The sequence below is a fragment of the Citrus sinensis genome, chromosome 5, assembly GCF_022201045.2.
Source record: "Citrus sinensis cultivar Valencia sweet orange chromosome 5, DVS_A1.0, whole genome shotgun sequence".
Lineage (NCBI taxonomy): Eukaryota > Viridiplantae > Streptophyta > Magnoliopsida > Sapindales > Rutaceae > Citrus > Citrus sinensis.
The window spans coordinates 16,665,337-16,685,791 of NC_068560.1; the positions used below are offsets into that span (position 1 = coordinate 16,665,337).

Consider the following 20,455-nt stretch of genomic DNA (forward strand, 5'->3'; position numbering starts at 1 on the left):
ATATGGTTGGAATGATACAGTGCATCACGTAATCAAATGTTCAAGTTACACGCAGCATTGTTATGAACTATCAGTGGCAACTTGTCTGGGTGGAGTATTAAAGGTAAATAAGCATGTCTTGTTTGCCAACAAAGCACTGGATCTAATTGGTTGATACATAGTAGAAAATTTTGTCACGTGGGTCACCGTCGATTTTTCCCACCAAATCATAGGCTTCGAAAATATAGTGTCTTTGAATAAAACTAGAGAGTAGGGACAAGCACCTTCTCAGTTGTCTGGAACTGAAGTGAAAAAGCAGTTTAATGTATTTACTGAGTATAAGATTGAAGACTTGAAAAGAGAAGAACGAATGAGAAATGATAAGATTACTTGGAAGAACAACAGCATTTCTTAAGATTACATGGAAGAGAAATGATGTGGAAGATGGCTATAAAAGATAAAAGGAAAGGCTTAAAAAGAAAAGCCACTCCTGTCAAAAACAAAAAAAAACAATGGCAGCGTCAAATTTATAACAAAAATCAAAACGGTGCGTTTGAGAGTGTATAAAATACATTTAGAGTGGGAGTTGTGTTGTTGCTTGAAGGCAGAATGTTTGTGAGATATTTGTCGACGAAGCCGAAACCAAAGATGAAGCCCATCGAAAGTATTTATAGTGTAAAAAGTATATTGTGGAAATGTCTGGTCGGTAATACAACTATTTCTTGTAGTGTAAATGATACACTAATTTGAATTTATATGCTTTTATGATTATTTGATTATCAAGTGGTGATCATATGTGATGATAAACTTAGGTCGTACCTTTATATTTATTGCCTTAGTGTTCTAAGCGTTCACATTATGATGAGTAAATTAAGGATTTCTAGATGAAGTACATAATTAGATTAATGCTAAGGAACTGAAGTTTGATCAACTGAAAACGAAAATAATAATGAAGGTAATTAAGAAAATGAACAATGCAGAAGCGGTCCTTATTAGGACTTCTAGATTTTCTCTTGGGCTTCCTTATTATTGTTAAAAAATGACACGAAGAACTGAGTTTAAAAATCTGGCCCTGATGCCTGGTAGCCCTCCAACATATGAAGCACTAGATGTTTTAATGAGAAAATGACAAGACCATTTATCAAATTTCTTGTGGATATAAATACATACACATAGACGAGACCAGCCTCCTCAAATGAGAATCAGAGTGATTACAAGACCTTGCAATGAGACAATAATACACCATCAAATCTCAAAATACAATAGAAATTCATGACATATATATAATAAAAGACCTCTCATTGAGTCATATATATTGAGAATAAATTTTTTTTAATACATACAAAGAGCTTAGCTAGAATGAAATGTCTTTGGACTTGCGATGATCAAACAAAGGAAACAGACAGGTTGCAACTCACACTATCACAGATGTAGCGACACGATGCAGTGAATCACAAGAAGATCACGAAGATGGAAACGGGAACCCCTCAGAATGTAAACTTTGAATAGAGGAATAAAGAAAAACGACCTTATTTCAAATTGCGCACAGAAGAAGAGTGACTTAAATCGTCATCAGTATCCAAACATTCTGCAATCATAGAGTAGAGAAATTTTAACAGGAACAGTGGAGAAAATATTATGAATATGCTAGACCAAATTAGTCCCTTTTTGGTTTGTGAAAACTTGATTTTTTATGAAATATTTTCAAACAATATTTCCTCAATATACTTGTTCATAGCTAACATTTGATGGTTTAAGGATTTGTTATAGGAACAATGCACTGATTACGTTTTTTTTTTTTAATTTTTTTAATCCGATTAATGATATTCAGCTGTTCTTTAATTATGTGTTCATAGGGAAGAACATTTTCTAAGTACTTTCCTTGCCTTCTAACTTTCCAAGTAAATATAGGTGTGAAGAAAAGCAAACCCAATCAACAAACAGAGCATAAACTAAAATAAAAGAACAGCGATGATGACGATAAATAATTGGCAAAGAAAGAAAGGAAAAAGTATGCACGTTTTCAAGGATTTAAAAAATACGAAGGCTTTTAATGAAATTTTATCATAAAAACGCATGCAAGGAGTTATAAAATTTTATAAGACGAGGGGAGCTCGCAAAAAAAAAAAAGACTCAAATTAAACTAGACTAAAAAGACATTCAATTATGCAAAATCTATCCATAAAAGTCTGAAAGGATCATTAAAATTGCATTGCAAGTTTAACAGTAAACCAAGTGACCCATTCTAAATAATTGAGATGAAATTGTGAAACAACCCACGAGATCAAATAAATAAAATAAGAATTAATTACCAGCTGGGACTTTCTTCTTCAAATTCGTAACTCCAAGTCATAAGAAGCCAATGAAATTAGTCGTAATCCAGAGTATGACGACGACTCCGCCAACAGCTGAAAATAAAATTCTTATTCATCAATTTAAACTAACTTTATAACAACTATCTTATCAATATCTTATTTAAAAAGAAAAAGCAAATTTTGTAAAATTTTTCCATGGGGGATAGAGAGTAACATGTATATCCGTACCTTCTCAGCATGTAATTGTTGTATGGTCGTGTTAAGATCATTATTAGCCCAACGCCGTTGATTCGATGTCTCTCCATACCAGACATTTACTCTCGGAGGCGTGCTTGATTCTCCTGTAGTGAAAGTCTTCATCTTGGGACAACCAATCACTTCCAGATATTCCAAAGATGGGAATTTGAAGGTGTAATTGGCAGAGCAGAAACTTGTTAGGCTATCTAAATCAAGCAGTTCCAACGTCTTCAATTTGCGGAAAACAATCTCTTCTTTTTCAACTCCATCTTTGTCATTTATTACCACCTCTGTCATTGCTCTGCATCCACGTATACGCACTGTGACGAGTTGCACTAGAGTTTTTGCTGTGGAGGATGTTACCAAGTGTATCAATTCCTTGCAACCGAAAGCTAAAAGTTTTGTTAGTTTCCGAAAAGATACCGATGATGATGGCAATAGAATTAACAGACTTTGACATTTATATACTTTTAGAATTTCAAGAAACTGAAAAATGGGGTCAAGTTTGGAGTCTTGTTTGCACAGCTGCTTCAGATGATAGTGCCGGTGCAGCTCTAATGTTTTTATCATTGCCAACTTCCCCACATGTTTCTCTAAGCTTCCTTCCTCCGAAAATACCTCTTCGTTGAATGCAAAAAAAGACAGTATGAGTTTTTCAAGATTGTGAAATCTCTCCAGTACGTTCCAGATTGGAAAACAAGCTGAGTTATCTTCGGTAATCTCTAGTTTTCTAAGACTGCCAAAAAGGTGTTGTGGGAAATCGGCCTGCAAAATCATCTTCACATCTTTTCCACTTAGTGATAGTTCCTTCAAGTTGGGTACGATCTGATCATCATCAATCATAATAACTAATGAGGTCAATTGATGATCTACGGTCAAACGCAGTGACTTTATAGTATTTGTTTTATATTATATTTTTAAAAAAATTGAATTATTGATAAAATTTATTTTATATGTTAATTTTAGAGGTAAAAAAGAAATTAGGGAAAAAAGGTTGATTTATACTAGCTCGAAATTATTTTATTGCACAATAATAAATTACTAATTTATTTTGTAAGTTCTTCTATATGGAAAGACTAAGGATTCTTTTATAAATGCTATACCTAAAACAGTTCATATAATTATTAATCTACCACATTGATCCCTTAGTCTAGACTAGCAAAGATTATTGTATAATAAAAGTTTTTAATTTATTGAGTATTAATTTATCGAAGCTTTGTCATATTTTTCAAAGTTAAAAATAAGCTATTGATAAAAAATCTAGAAAATGACTTCATACCTTTTCCAACGGCAATACGGGCTGTTGTGCAGGAATACCAAGTTGATCATTCTCATTATTCTGCGATAAATCTGCAGCGATTATCTTCAATTTGTCACAACCACACACTAAAAGAATTTCTAGTGCTGGCCATTCCGAAGTATGCATTCCTGGGTATAAACATCTAAGTTTTGGTAGATCTTGGAGTATCAGAGTGGTGAGCTGTGGAAAGACAAAATAAGGGATCACTTGATCTGCTCTGTTTTCAGAAATGATCTCTTGTAAATCCTCACAGAAGCGTATATCTAGGTGTTGGAGCTGCTTGAGGCTTCCGATCATAGACGCTACAAATATGTATTTCAGTTTGTCACAGTACCACACAACTAATCGTGTTAAACTTTGAAAGTGAGGAAACACGGCTGCCGGAATTTCATTGTAGTGCCAAATCTTGTCGACATTAATATCAGATATCTCCAAAGCCTCCAAGTTAGGCAACGCAACCTAAAAAAATAAGAATTTCTCGTTAGATCCAATATCCATATGGGAAGCACTTGTTGAAATTTTCTTCTTTGATTACAAATTAATGCAAGTCAGAATCAACTTCCAACTGACAGCTGAGTTTGATGCATTCTAATTCATACTACTTGTTAAGAGCTCAATTAGTGAGCGCGTGAGATTCCTTTTATCCTTTTTTTCCATTTTCTTTCCATTCTTTAAATGATTTAATTATTTTCCACGTATGACATCAAAACAGAACGCATGATAGAATAAAGAAAATGTTAGCCTACGCACCTTCTCGTTGAAAAGCAGAGTTGAAATATCCAAAGTGATTTCGCTGGAGCTATACATAGTCGTCGATTCCTCTTGCGACACTGGTCTGTTTGGTGATGCTGAAGGAGTCTCCACCTCACGGCAAAAACTTGTAACCTCTGGAAGATTCCCCAGACTCAAAGATCTTAATTGAGCAAACTCTATCTTCTCAATTGCATTATCAACTTCTTCCCCAACTGCAAAAATCTCTTTCATCTTGCTGCAATTAATAACTGCAATTCTCTCAAGTCTTGGAAGGCATTTTGCAGTAGAGAGCCAAAAGATATTACTCAACTTATCACAATTATATGCTTCTATGGTTTTGAGTTCGTTGAAAGACTCTACTTTGAGCCGATCAACACATATCCTCTCCATGTTGATCAAATTGTGAAGGATAAGTGACTCCAAAAGAGGAAAGGCATCACAAGCGACCATCTCCCTTGAATCGACGATACAAAAGATGTCAGGATTATTTTGAACCCAGAGAACCTTCAATTGTGAAAAGCCCTCCGTGTCCAAATTGAAAAGAACGTTCTTGATACCTCGCATCTTGTCCAACAATAAGTATTCAACGTTATTGACGCCCTGCAATTTCATGGAGCAAATGTCCGTAAAAGCAAGCTTGAGCTTCAATTCTCTTAAACTCTTGCGATCACTGTCGATCAAAAAGTGCAGCCGACTTTCAAACCAATTTTGTCCAGCAATCATGGGATGTGTGAATGACTCATTTCCAATAGATATTTTGAACCTTTCGAGCTTTCTTGCCAAAAAGCCTTCTGGTAAAATACTATCATTTTTATCATCAATTTCTAGAGTGGTTAGCCGAGGTAAATGCATCAATTCATCAAGGCTAGCATTACTTCTTTTGCTGTTGGCTCTTTCAACCTCCCATTCAATGGAGCAATTACCCATATACAATTCTTCTAATCGGATTAAGCTTGATATGACATTTGGGGCAATAACTTTCAGACGGAAACAGTCTGTTAAATCTAACAGCCTTAGCTTAGTCAGTTGACCGAGTGCTTTAGGCAACTCTACAATATCAGATTCCAAAAAGCTGAGGATTTCTAGATTCTTCAACTTCCCAATGATTGCTATGTCCCCCAGCGCACTTTGATCCAGACATAGTGAGTGAAGATTTACTAGAAGATCAATTGAAGATGGAAATGAAGAAAACTGCATTCGAGTAAAATCTAGAACTCTAAGCTTTTTCATCCCTACAAAAAAGTTCTCAGGAATATTGATTTCAAGAGAAAAATCTTTGAGAGAGATATATAAAAATTCAAGGTTTGGGCATTCTAATCCTTCAGGAAATTCACGATTACTATTATTTCTTAAAGAGATAGCATTGCATTTTCGAAGTGCGTCCTCATCTGGCCAGTCCCACACATCCTCATTTCTCACCGAAAACACATATTGGTGGCGGCATGCAACTGATATTGCGACATCGCGAACAACATCATGCATTGAAAATTCTTCATTGCTGTCACCCTCAAGCAACAAACAAGAGTCTCTAAGTTCATGGACCGATGCATATAATTTGTCTCGTGCATCTTCCATCTTATTGACTCCTTTAAATATACCCAAACCCATGGAGTACTTAAACAAGTCCAAAGTAAGAATACGGTTACCCATTAGACTACAGAGCAAAAAAATCTTCTTGAGTTGCTCACCTTTTAATTGGTTGAAACTCAGCTCAATACTTGAATAAGTCTCTGCAGACACTCCTTCGAAGTTCACCATTGAAGGCGTTCGGAGTTCTCGCAAGGAATTCTTCCATTCATGCAGACTCTTGCCTCTCAATGCCTTTGCTACCGTACTCAAGGCAATGGGCAAACCTCCACATGCCCTGGCGACGTCTATTGCTGTAGATTTCAACTCACGATTTTCAACATCATCACCGGCCATCATCTTTAACAATCTCCCGGCTTCTTCTTCTTTTAAATTGTTTATCAAAAAGTTGTCTTCAGATCCCATTTTCAAGAGGACACTACGATCTCTTGCCGTCAGCAGTAGTTTGCATCCTTTATGATCTTCTCCAAAAGGAATTCCAACTGTCTCCAAATCAAGGTGTTTCCAGATGTTATCTAAAACTACAAGGATCTTCTTCTCATTTCTCAATCGCTCAAATAGTCTACTTGCTCTTCTAGATTCAACTTCCTCGCGCAACTCCAGGCCCAACTTCTCGGCAATTTCCTGTTGAATCTTTTTTATGTCTGGAGTTTGCGAAACCTCTGAAAAGACCACCATATCAAAGAGCTTGGCTTCGATAGCTTGCCTGGAGACCTCCTTCACCAGTGTCGTCTTTCCAATGCCGCCCATGCCGTACACCCCAATGATGCTGCCGTACACCCCAATGATGCTGACATTAACATCGATCAATGCGTTTTTTATAGCCTCCAAAGTAGAACGTCTTGATTCGAAGGCCTCGTAGCCTTTGTGAGACTTGAGCCAAATCTCCTCCGGAATGGTACGGTGGGAAACAATATCAAACTTCTTTACTTCTCCTCCAAGTTCAACAAGGGCCTTCATTTCTGTCTCTGCTTTCTTGCTAAGCTGATAGCGGGTCTTCAAATTAGGACACAAGCCCTTGAGACAACGCTTATTCGTTGACTCCTCATTTTCAATGAATTTGGCTGCCCTGTCAATGATGTCGTTCGCACTAACCAGCCACTTTTCAACCTTCTCTTCAATCTTTTCTCCTTTTCTTTCGGCCTCAGAAACTCTGTGCTGAATGCTCCTACTTTCATCCTTGAGTTCATCAAATTTTGCCCTGAGATTCTCAAAGTTGGCTTTATAGTTACGTAAATAACCAAGTTGGCGTTCTGCTGGAGGAGCCAAGTATTTCACAACTTCCAAAACAACAGTAATAATGCTTTCCACCATCTTTGATCCTTCTATTTTTTTTTTTGAGTTCTGAAAAGCAAATAAACAAGAGCCAACCACAGAAGAGAAAAAAGAAGAAACAACAAAGATGGACAGTTTATCTGGTTGTGGAAGCGGAGAAATGAAAGAAAGCGTAACAACTGATTGAATAAATATAAGGAGCGATTTAGATAATAAAGGAGAAAGGAACCACTCAAAATAACTTAAGCATAGACCAAAAGAAAGATGAAAAATATATTATAGACCACAACCGAATGAACAAAAGAAGATGTCTTGACACAGCAGAAGTGCAGAGAGTAGATATGGAACAAAACAGAGACAACAGCAGGACACAACTAAATTGGGAGTGGAGAGAAACTAATCAACAAGGACTGAGAGATTACAACAAAACAGATGCCAAGAGAAAAGGGTTTCCTGATCCTGTGAAGCTCAAGAGAGTTAACGGCAATAGGGAGCAAACATTAATAACAAAACAACAGTGACTACAACGAACAAACGCATATGTTTTTCTTGATTGAGAATATGTTCAAAGAATGACTTTTTAATGAGGTGCTGAAGCTGAAGAATAACGATTTGCTAAAATTTTAAGAATGTTATATATTCTATAACTTCAACAAGTGAAGAATAAAGAATAATGGTTTGTCATCTTCACGATGAAGATCATGGGCGAGATTAAAAGCAAAAGTGAAGAATAAAGAATAATGGTTTGTCATCTTCACGATGAAGATCATGGGCGAGATTAAAAACAAAAGTGACCCATTTGAAAAGCCAAAGTTCAAGTTCCTTTGCTAAGCTCAGAAGTGAAGCTAAGAATAAATAAATAAATGAGTAATGATCAAGGGATGGGAATAAAGTCATCTCCAGACAGTTGCAGAAAGATTTCTGCTGACATTATTAAAATTATTATTCGGTAAATCTAGTAGGTTATTAGTACAAAACAGAGTAGGTGAAACACAACCTTACTACTTGACTGATCAGCATCTAAAATTTTATGAATTATGTGTTGCATTTTACTTTTTACATTATGTACCACATTTTAATTTTGCCAATTTTGCAGTAAATATTATTGATGTATTAAATTGCAACAAACAGAACAGAATTACTGGTTTTAAACAATGAAAAAAGAATGCAAAAGTAGAAAATGAATGGAACTACACTCACCTTCATGTTGGAAAATTAGGTCAAAAAACATAAAATCCATATGCTTCTGTTAAAGTTAAAAGCTACATAGATTCTGTTAAGGTTGATGTGAAGCATAGGTTTGATTTTTTTTTTCTGGGATACCAAAGAAGCCAAAAAGGCTAAACCGAAACAAAACGCGGGAATACAATTCCGTACATATCATGATTTAACCAAGGAACAATCAGCTGAATAATGCACTTGCCATCAACCTCAACCAACAACTTCCGAACCCCCAGTTTCCATGCCATATTAAGACCATAAAATAATCCCCAGAGTTCAGCATTAATAACGGAACTGATACCAATGTTAGCACAGACTCCAGCAACCCAATCCCCATTGGCGTTTCTTAATAATCCACCATTGGCGTTTCTTAATAATCCACCATCTGCTGCAGCGTTCAAACTCCTGCAACCACAATCTGTATTCAATTTGAAAACATTATTAGGAGGCGGTTTCCAACCAAAGTCGTTCACAACCTTTGATGTTCCAGGCTTGATCAAATTCATCATAGTTTTGTGGCAATTTTTCAGCTCTGGCCATAATATCCATAATAATACTGCGATTACTATTCTGCACATTCTTGAATAAAGCTTGATTTCGCCAAAACCACGAACGCCAAACTGCTATACCAAAAATAGAGGACCAATCTACTCTATAACGATCAAAACGATATGATTTTAAATTAGTGTGGAACTAATCCTTTAAGTTCAAGGAGAAAAAATTATCCCTTTGGTTAGGAGGGACTAATGCTAACCAAATATGCTTGGCTACCACAGAGTCTTTAAGAGCGTGGAGAGAGTCTTCTACACTAGCTTTGCACCTCTCACATTGACTCTCGGCCACAACAAGTCTTCTGGCAAGCTCCTCTTTGGTCTTTAATTTATCTTGAATAACCAACCAAAAGAAAGTTTTGACACTTTCCAACTCCAAATAAGGTTCCATTCCGAGCAGATAGGAATGGATGAGTTGCTTGTAATGCTATGATATGCAGACTTCACTGTAAAATTGCCTTTATTTGAGAAACCCCGATCAAAACCTGCTCTTACATTTGGAGCACTAAGCTGTGGAGAAGATAACTATTAAAAGCATTCCAATTCCGCTGCCCATTATTGTCAACATAATCCGCAATAGAATCTTCAAGCATCTTGCTTGGAATCAGCCTCAAAGCATGATCTTTCAATATCACACTTTGCATCACCCAACAATCTTTCTAGAAACGAATTTTTGAACGATTTCTGTAACACCCCAAATCTAACACGTGCGGAGCACGTGAAGAAGGAGGTTACTCACAAATCATAATCTTTACTCGTAAGTTTCAAACTGAAATACTTCCAATTCTTATTCAAATAAATCCACAAATTCAAACGTCTAATACTAAATAATCTCTCCCGAGGACATAAAAATAATAACAAAAGTCTCAAACTCCAAATTACACGTTCATAATAGAAATAACTAAATAGAAACACGAGTCTATTCCTCCTCTTATTCAAATGGCAAACGGAAACTGAAAATTACTAACTCCAAAGCTAAGTGCACCTCTCAAAAGAAACTTAATCTGCAAAAAGTAATGACGAGGGGTGAGCCGTCAACTCGGTAAGTAAAACCATTCCTAACACACTAGGCCTATCGATACCAAAAATATTGCAAGCCTTCTTTTAATTAAAACATATATCATAATCCATAATTTTCAAAAAACGATATATCATGATAACATAACATAAATTCTTAATAATTCAGAATATCCAAAAGTATATTTACTTACGAAGCAAATCATATAATACGTATACAGAAAACAAAAAGTTAGCTCATGTCACATAGTGTCACCTATAGTCCCAGTGACCCGGCCAGAAACAGAATCAGAATATCGTGTGCACACTCAGAATAGAAACCTAGTACTGGTCCAGACAGATATATCGTATATTACGATCAGAATCAGAATCAGAATCAGAATAACTACGGATAATGAGCTAAAACATTAGGAATCTCATACAATCATCAATAATTGAAATCAAACATAGGTACAAAACATTTGTATCGGTTTCATAAAAGTCCATATCGATAATTTAGGCTTGCATAACATTTTAAAGATAAAATCATAAAAGGTTGTCATGTCATAAAATAATTTACATGTTAAAAAAGCATTTATAAAATACTTTGTTAAAAAGAATTTAGGTTTAAAAACATTTGCATAAAACTAATTTTGTTATCAAAATCAATTAATCCTTTAAATAGTATAAAAATATTTATACTTATAATAATAATATCAAAATACTTATACATATCCAGTATACTAGGAATGAAGTTACTTACCTCGACAAATGAATTTGAATTAACACACCTCTAAGCTTCTAAGAGCCTCAATCACCTTCAATACCTTAAACAAACACAAGATATGACAATTAATAACTTATTCTAAGAATCTGATTTTCTAATTCATATCCGTACACGTCTGATTCTCAGAATTTTAACTCTTAATCTAAAACTCAGAATGATATAAAATTATATGAAACTATTCTGTACATCCATGAGTACCCCATGTAAAATTTACAAGAGGATCCGATATCAAAAACATTTTCAAAACTATTTATTTCTCAACAAATTCGAAACTGTTTTCACATAACCTAAACCAAACAGAACGGGTTCTGTGATTTTTATAAAATAAAATACTAATCAGAAAATTATGAAATTAAAAATGAGAATCCTAGACAAATATATTAACCTACATATAAACCTTCAGAATTTTCCGAGTTCATTTGGTGGTACAAATAATCTTGTGAATCCAATCGCAATGCTGGAATCGCAGTTTTCCAGTGCAGTGGTTTCTATTTCGAAAATACATATAAAATTGAAAACGAAGTCGAATTTAATGAAATAAAATTTAATCAAGAAGCCCTACATGTCTAGTTTCCAGAAATATAAATTTCATAAGAAAAATCGTTCAGAAAATATAGGTTTCAATTCGAGATACTCATGCTGTCCAGAATTATCCTGTGCTTAATACGTCAAGGATTGATTAACTAAACTCATAATAAATCAAAACTCTAAACAAAGCCTAAATACATTCTAAATCATGCATTATGATCTATAACCATCTAGAATCGTGCCAATATAAACCTTAGATAGAGTGATTAGAAATCTGTTGAGAATAGGGAGAATAACTTACCCGTCGCTTTGATTCTCTCCTAAATAAAGGTTTGAATCCTAAGATTTGGGTAGGAGCGTAAAGAGCAGCAGAGAAGAAGAATAAACGTTGTGGACTTAGGGTTATGGAAGGGAAAAAGTATGAATTTATAGGGAGTCTTAAGAAACCCTATTTAATTAGGAAAAATAACCCTTTTCCAAAACTATCTCATAAATAACCTCTATTTATAATTTAGTATCCCTTTCTTAATAAGGGTTATAGGCCACCCATAATTATCAATGAAAGCCCAATTTCCATAGTTTAATATTATGGAAATTTGTGGCGTTACAATTTCCAACTTGCCAACAGACACCATTCAAAACTTATTGCCAAACCGTACCCATTGCACGCCACTCATAAGAGCCATATTTTGTAGGTAGCTCTGTGGGGAAATTGTCATTCTCAACACCATATTTCGAGCATAAAACCTTAGTCCACAGACTTGTAGGGGAAACAATAATATCCCATCCAATCTTCATTAATAAGGCTTCATTCATTTGGGAAGGATTTTTTTAATCCAAGACCACCTTTGATTTTAGGTTGAGAGATGCTATCCCAACTGACCATGGACTTGCTGTTTCTTTCACCGTTCCTACTCTATATAAAACGGTGATAGATACAATCAATTTTTCCTTGAGTAGCCCTCAGAATCTTTGTGGTTTGCATAGAGTAAATGGGCAAGGCTTGGATCACTGCTTGAGCAAGAGTAAGCCTTTCAGCAAAAGAAAGGTGCTTCACATTCCATTCTGAGAGCCTTGTACTACTAGAAAAATGGTCTTTACTGACACTTGGTTTGTGACACTTTAATACAAAGTATCAGTATTTGTATACATATGGGCCATTTTCCGTGTTTAACACATATGTATCACAAATTAATGATACTATGGTGTCTGTAATTGTGACATCAGAAATCGCTGACACTAAAGTATTAGTAATAAAAATAAAATAATTCTAATCATGTAACAGATGGAATTCGAACCTGGGACCTCGAACATCGGAACATTTAAGTTTAAGAAAAAGACCATTGGTCTTTTTTCTTGGTGACACTAAGGTATCAGTAAAAGAAAATAAAATATAAATTTCGTTCCAAACTGATTTTCAAACCCAGGACTTTCCAAAGCCAAAGCATTTAAGTTTAAAATTGAAACCGTTCTGACCTTTTGTTAGTTATGCAACTGAATTAGTAGAATATTATAATTTTAATATGAAGCTCTTGAAATGTATTGAGCGCGGCTCATTGAAAATTTTAGCGGGTTTTGGCTGAAAATTTATTAGTAAATAATATATTTTCAGTTAAAAACGGTATCGTTTCACTTAGGAAAAATAAAGATAAGTAAAACGCATCGTTTTATACAAGCCTAAGACCAAAATCGAAGCTAATTTTTTTCTAAGTCATTCACTCATCAGTCTTTCACCACTCGGTTCTCCTTCTCTGTCAAAGCTAAGTAAACCAAATCCTAAAATCATATCCCTCACTGTAATCAAACTTCACGTCGATCCCAACCAAGCTCGAAGCAGAGGAATTCATTTCTATCACGATTCGGTTCTCTCTGTCTCTCTCTCTTCACTGCGATAAATTCGTTTCTGAAGGTGCCATTTATTCATTTTTATTTATTTTTAATTATTATGTTTCCAATTTACAGTGCCTATTTTCCTCATGCATGTTGTTTTGTTGCGGTTTAACTGTAGAATGAGTTTTAAAATTCTTAGTTTTTTTTTTGTAATCTTGATTGTTTATACTTTAGGACCTGGGAAAACCTAACAGAGAGGTAAAGGTAACTAAAGTTGAATTATTGTACTAGAGTCTTTAACTAAGAGTAGTTTTATAAGTGCCTGATTCAAATCAGTTTTCTTTCGTCTCTTTCTTTAGTTGCCTTGTCACTGGACTTTGAATTTCATGTACACTTTAACTGGAATTGATGGATACAATGTCAATGTAGATTTGGGTTTTTCTCATTTTCCCCATTTCTCGAAATTGCATTTTAAATTTTGCATGATGCTTTTAATTTTGGGCCTAACTTATTCCATTTAATTAGCGCTTGATAAAGATACATATTAACAAAGGGTCAATTCATCAATCCTTTCCCTGTAATGTACTTGCTAGACTTAGTATAAATGCAATATCTCACATGCAAACCCTTCAACAACAACAAGTATTGTCCTTAATCTTTTTTTATGCGATTTCCCTTGTACAGCTCTCTGACATAGTAATTAACAATCTGTTGCTTTTGAAGAATCACAAAAGTTTACAGTGTAACAGCTGTCTTCATTTGGTAATTCTTTTAAATCACTCACTTACTTTCAATTTATATTATCGTTGTGTTCTGAGTTTTACTTGTACTGAGATGTTTTAAATATTGACATGCATAGTTTTACTTTCGTTTTTGTTGCATAGACTGTTCTGGAATAAAATTTTTTATTCTAATATATACTTTTGTTTGTTCTAATATGAAAAAGAAATTTTGAAAAATGTGGATGTGGCATGTTTTGTTGGCTTGCTGAATGTGTACATGTAAGTTAGATTTGCTGGCTTGGTGAATGTGTACATGTATGCTCTGTTGGCTTGTTGAATGTGTACATGTATGCTCTGTTGGGTTGCTGAATACTTAGATATATGCTCTGTTGGGTTGCTGAATGCTTACATATATGCTCTGTTGGGTTGCTGAATGCGTACATATATTTAAGTGAGTCTAAACAAATAGAATTTAGATTTATTTTGCAATTTGTATTTTTTAATTTAAACCTAAAGTTTGGAGTTATTTGTGCAATTTAAGTAAACTTATTAAACTAACAACATCTAACAAATGAACAGGTAACAATACAAGTTATGGACAAAACTTGGATATTCTGTGATAGATTGTCTGATGAGTATAGTGATGGGGTTGATGATTTCTTGGAGTTTGCCATTCTTAATTCTGAAAATAGAATGTCAATTAGATGTCCTTGTACCACTTGTTGTAATATGGAGTTTTTGAGTCCTCAACAAGTGAGGCTACATCTATTTAAAAAAGGTTTTCTAGAAAATTATTTAGTTTGGAATTGGCATGGTGAGGTGGACCGGAAACCTACCTCTATAAAATGCCAAGACCAGCCACAAAATCAACGTTTTAGATGTCCAGATTATAGTTATGTAGATGACATGGTTCATGATGCTTTTGAGCATTGTCATAAAGATCCTAGTTCTTTTAAGAATGTGCTTGAAGATGCTGAAAAGCCCCTATATCCGGGTTCAAAGCATTTAAAGTTATCGAGTCTAATGAAACTGTACAATATAAAAGGACTTTATGGTTGGTCTGATAGTGGGTTTTCAGTTTTATTGGAAGTGCTTAATGAGATATTGCCAAATGATAATAGTTTGCCTAAGTCCATGTATGAGGCCAGAAAAATAATGAAGCTATTAGGCTTAGATTATGAGAAAATACATGCATGTCGAAATGATTGCATTCTTTATAGGAATGAGTTCGAGAATCTTAGTGAATGCCCAAGGTGTGGAGCATCTAGGTGGCAAATAAGAAAAGATGGATAAAAAAAAATTAGAAAGGGGGTCCCTAAAAAGGTGTTATGGTATTTTTCTATAATTCCTAGGTTGAAAAGAATGTTTCAATCACCACAAACTGCTGAGAACTTAACATGGCATGAAAATAAAAGAATTAGAGATGGCAAGCTTCGCCACCCAGTAGATTCACTAGCTTGGCAGTTAATTGACAAGAAATGGCCTGATTTTGCCCAAGAGCCGAGAAATCTTCGGTTCGCTTTATCATTTGATGGGATTAACCCACATAGCACACTTAGCACTACTTATAATTGTTGGCCTGTTACATTAATAACATATAACCTTCCTCCGTGGCTGTGTATGAAAAGAAAATTTATGATGTTGTCTCTACTGATATCTGGTCCTAAACAACCTGGAAATGACATAGATGTATACCTAGCACCATTGATTGAGGACTTAAAAACCCTATGGGATGTAGGCGTTGATGTGTTTGATGGTTATAGGAAACAAACTTTTAATTTACGAGCTGTGTTGCTGTGGACAATTAGTGATTTTCCAGCTTATGGAAACTTGTCTGGGTGTACTGTTAAGGGGTATTATGGTTGTCCAGTTTGTGGGATAAACACATGTGCATGTTGGCTACCGCATAGTCGGAAAATGTCATATATGGGTCATAGGCTGTTTATTGAAAATTCTCCTAAGCCTTTGTCTGGTACAAGTATCTTAAACTTGGTGGCTGACATTGACACCAAGTTTGGGAAAAAGGTCCAAAAAAAGCGTAAACGGGGCGAGGTTGAGGGTCACAATAAGGGTAAAGGTGAGGGTAACAGTAAGGGTAACAGTAAGGGTAAAGGTGAGGGTGAGGGTGATGTTGAGGGTGAGGGTGAGGGTGAGGGTGAGGTTGAGGGTGAGTGTGAGGGAGATAGTGAGATTGAAGGTGAGGGTGAGGGTAAAGGGGATGTAGCTCAGTTGCTGTACAAAAAGAGATCAATCTTCTTTGATTTAGAATATTGGGAGCATTTGTTAGTTCGCCATCAACTAGATGTGATGCATATTGAGAAAAATGTATGCGAGAGCATCTATGGCACATTACTCCAACAACCGGGGAAAACAAAAGATGGAATTAATGCTAGAAAAGATCTTACACATCCAGACCTTAGAGAAAAAATTAACAAAGCATTGATTGTATTAGCTCCTGATGAACAAAACAAAGTCCTGCCCCCTGCCCCGTACACTTTAAGTAAGAAGGAAAAAAAAATGTTCTGTGAAACCTTGCAAAGTGTTAAAGTTCCTGATGGCTATTGTTCTAATTTTAGAAATATTGTTTCAATGGAAGATTGTTGTCTTCACGGGCTTAAGTCTCATGATTGTCATACCTTGATGCAACAACTACTACCATTAGCAATTCGAAATTGTTTACCTCAAAATGTCAGATCTGTCATAATCAGGTTGTGCCTCTTCTTTAATTCTTTGTGTTCTAAGGTAGTAGAGCCCAATTCTCTAGACCAATTACAAAAAGAACTTACAATCACCTTATACAATTTAGAACAATCTTTCCTACCTGCCTTCTTCGATATAATGGTCCATTTAACAGTCCATCTAGTTGAAGAAGTTAGATTATGTGGCCCGGTTTACCTTCGATGGATGTATCCATTTGAGAGAGAAATGAAACCTATAAAGGGCTATGTACGCAACCGATACCGTCCTGAAGGTTGCATTGCAGAGTGCTATATTGCTGAGGAACCACTTGAATTTTGTGTTGAATACCTTTCAAATTGTAATTCAATCGGACTACCTACTGGTTGTCTAATTGATTTTACAGTCGAAAGGCCACTCGGAGGTGCAAATATTAAGGTGGTTGATGGCCCTACATTGGCGCAAGCGCACCGATGTGTTCTGGTGAACAACCCCGAGATTCAACCATACATAGAGTATGTGACTGAAAATTTGAACCTCTTTTTCGTTAATTTTTTTTCAATTTTAATAATTCTGTTGGTATAATTTTAGGGAGCATTTGGCCTTATTGCAATCAACACACCCTCGTCAATTAAAAAAGCCTTTATGGTTGCCAACCGAGCACTCCCGTACGTTTGCTGATTGGCTGAAACAAAAGGTTAGATTAACTTCATTAGATCTAATAAAAGTATCCAAGTAAAAGCACACAAACTTTTCTCTTTCAACTAATTATTGTGATTTTATTAATTGAACAATAGGTAACAACTGATAAAGCAAATAATGTAGTGGTTGACGAAAAAGTATGGTGGCTGGCAAGCAAACCCCGCTCAAGCGTGGTTACATATGATGGCTACTGTATTAATGGTTTTAATTTTGCTATAAGAGATCGGGACAGCAACCGCATAACACAAAACAGTGGCGTTTATGTAGTTGCTAACACTTTACAGATTTCAAGTTCGAAAGACAAAAATCCTCATTCTGGGGATATGCCTTTTTATGGGGTTGTCAGTGAAATTTGGCAGCTTGATTATCTAGGGGTTAAGAACGTACTTTTCAAGTGCGATTGGGTAGATGATAGAGGGGTTAATGTTGATGAGTTAGGGTTCACTATAGTCAATTTAGATCGAATAGGCTACAAATCTGACTGTTTCATTCTAGCTCGTCATGCAAAGCAAGTGTTTTATGTGAAAGATCAGTTAGATAATAGTAAATCAGTTGTTTGTTCAGTGAGCTCAAAATGTCATTATTCAAATGAGGACTTGTGTGATGGCATCAATGAGTATGCACCATTATCCAACAATTTTCCAGAATGTAAGTTAGGTTTGGGTGATGAGGAGTTTGTGTCAGAGTAGTTGTTGATGTTTTTCTTGTAAATATTGGTGCGGAAAATGAATAATCCAACTACTATGCCTTATTACCACTACTTCCTGTAAGTCACCAACAAATTTGTTTTTTATTATTTTATTATTATATTAGGATATTAGATTGGTATGCGGTGCACTCATCCACTTTGATGTATTTGCAGGTTTGTTGGAGACATGACAGAAAAAGAGGAGCCAACATTTGATCCAGATCTAGAAGGCAGACCAAGACGAAACCTTACAAAGAAGAAAGACTTGCAGAGAGGAGCTAGTGACGACACTGAGGTTATGTACAATTCCTACGGAGTTCCAGTTGGCAAAAAGAGAAATGATCTGAGGAACTACATTGGGGTGATTGTACGCGAAAGAGTTCCAATTATCTATGATGATTGGAGGAAAGTGCCACTAGACATCAAGGAGACGTTATGGACTCATTTTCAGGAAAAGTTTAAGTTGAGTCTTAAGGCGAAAACCCAAGTGTTCAAGTGGATGGGAATTGCATTAAGGGGCTTTAAATGTAAGTTGGCCAATGAATATATTCTGCCCAATGCAAACAACTTGAGTTCACTGAAAAAGCCTCCTCTTGAGTATGAAGGCATTAGAAAAGAGGACTGGAAGAGCTTTGTTGATAAGGTTTTATCTGAAGCCTTTCAGGTATGTTTAAAATTATGTTAGTTAGATAATATTATTGAGTTCATGTAACCATTTTAATCAATATCCGCTTTGTGCAGGAAAAAAGTAAGGCAGCAAAGGAAAAAAGAGCAAAGAATATGTACAATCATCACTTGGGCAGCACAGGATATGCTGGGTTGTTGCATAAAAGAGTAAGTATAATAACCACTCTATACAAACTTATGACATTTTCAATACAAATAATAGGATGATTCATACCAGTTTTCAATTCAATTTTTGTTGAATTATTACAGCAGTTGGACCTCGGAGTTACTGAGCGCGAGATTGACCGCAGTGAAGCCTGGTTATTGGCTCATAGGAGAAAAGATGGAACTTATACACCTGAAGTGCAGCAAGTGGCTGAGAGAATTGTAAGTTTCCACCACCACTATCATTATTTAAATTATTTATTTTTTTATTCCTAATTTTGATCAAATTATTTTTGTATTTATTTTGTAGAGTGAGCTAAGAAGTCAAGTTGAGCAGGGAACATTCCAATCCCAAGGACCGAATGATATCCTAGGTGAAGCACTTCAAAAGAAGCCTAATGGAAGTCGGGTGCAAGGATTGGGTCAATTCATCACCCCATCCATGTATTTCAATGTCCCTGACCCCACGGAGTTGGCACGAGAACGGAGAATGTATCAGTAGAGTTTTCAGTTTATGCAAGCTCAATTAGATCAAATGAATGCAAGGATCAACGCCCGCAACAACACTGAAGTTGGCAGTTCCAACTTTCCTAACTCCAAAGGTGGTTGCAGTGTTAAGATGGAGATAGATCGTCGATCACCCAGCAAAGTTACTCCAAAGTCAGTGACCAACAACCCCAAAGCTACCCCAAAATCAGTGACCAACAACAACCCCAAAGCTACCCCCAAGTCGGTGACCAAAGTTAGTCCAAAGTCAGTGACCAATGACCCCACTGTTTGTCCAAAACCTGACAAAAACATCAACACACCTCCCCTGCCATCCCCTGCAAAGAATCCACCCCCAGTAGTTTGTGAAGACACTTCAAAAATCACCCCAAGAAGATCTCCAAGATTAACTCCTTCAAAGAGAAAAGTGGATGGCCGAAGGTCTCCTACAAATGCCGTGGTATATCTGTATGAACAGAAACGAACAACAAAGGAACCCGTTGTTGTAAAACCAGTGACAGCAAGGAAACTGGTTCTGAGAAAGAATACCCGTGGAGCTGTGAAAGCAAGAAAAGAGAACAAAAGTTCACAAATGAACATCTTTTCTTTGATGATTGAGAGCTCCCTGCCACGGACGATTATGATTGCCCATGATTTGAAGACTTTTGGTGTCTACTGGGAGAGCAGATTGGACGAGCAGATTTGCAATGAAGTCATTGAGTTTACAGAGCTCTCAAATTCTGTTTTGGAGATATGGATCAAGTAAGAAATAAAAAACTTGATTTATGTTTTTACTATGTTTTCTGATTTTGCAAACTGTCATTTATTTATTTCTTATATTCATGCCATGAAAGTTTCTTTTTTTTAATAGACACTTGTATGAAGAGATGGATAATGGCAGTGGTGTTATTCCAATTCAATTTGGATGCATAGCTAAGTTACACCCAAGTCAAGCAAGCTACCCAAATAGGTGTTCCTATATTTCAGACCT

General features: G+C 35.8%; 2 protein-coding genes across 2 annotated transcripts in view; both read right to left on the reverse strand.

The window, feature by feature from the left end:
- Window positions 1-1,258: 1,258 nt before the first annotated feature.
- Window positions 1,259-20,455, reverse strand: part of LOC112497626 (disease resistance protein RPS5-like) — a 123,594-nt gene continuing 104,397 nt past the window's right edge. The window contains exon 5 of the mRNA XM_052442729.1: window positions 1,259-1,567. The gene's annotated coding sequence lies outside the window, so the exon portion shown is untranslated. The remainder of the gene's footprint in view (window positions 1,568-20,455) is intronic.
- LOC102625130 (disease resistance protein At4g27190-like) lies at window positions 2,237-7,485 on the reverse strand. Its single transcript, XM_052441140.1, has 4 exons — window positions 4,582-7,485; window positions 3,811-4,290; window positions 2,523-3,356; window positions 2,237-2,387 (listed from the first exon to the last, which is right to left on the reverse strand). Exons 1-4 carry the CDS (start codon window positions 7,483-7,485, stop codon window positions 2,310-2,312), a joined length of 4,296 nt encoding a protein of 1,431 aa, XP_052297100.1. The 3' UTR covers window positions 2,237-2,309.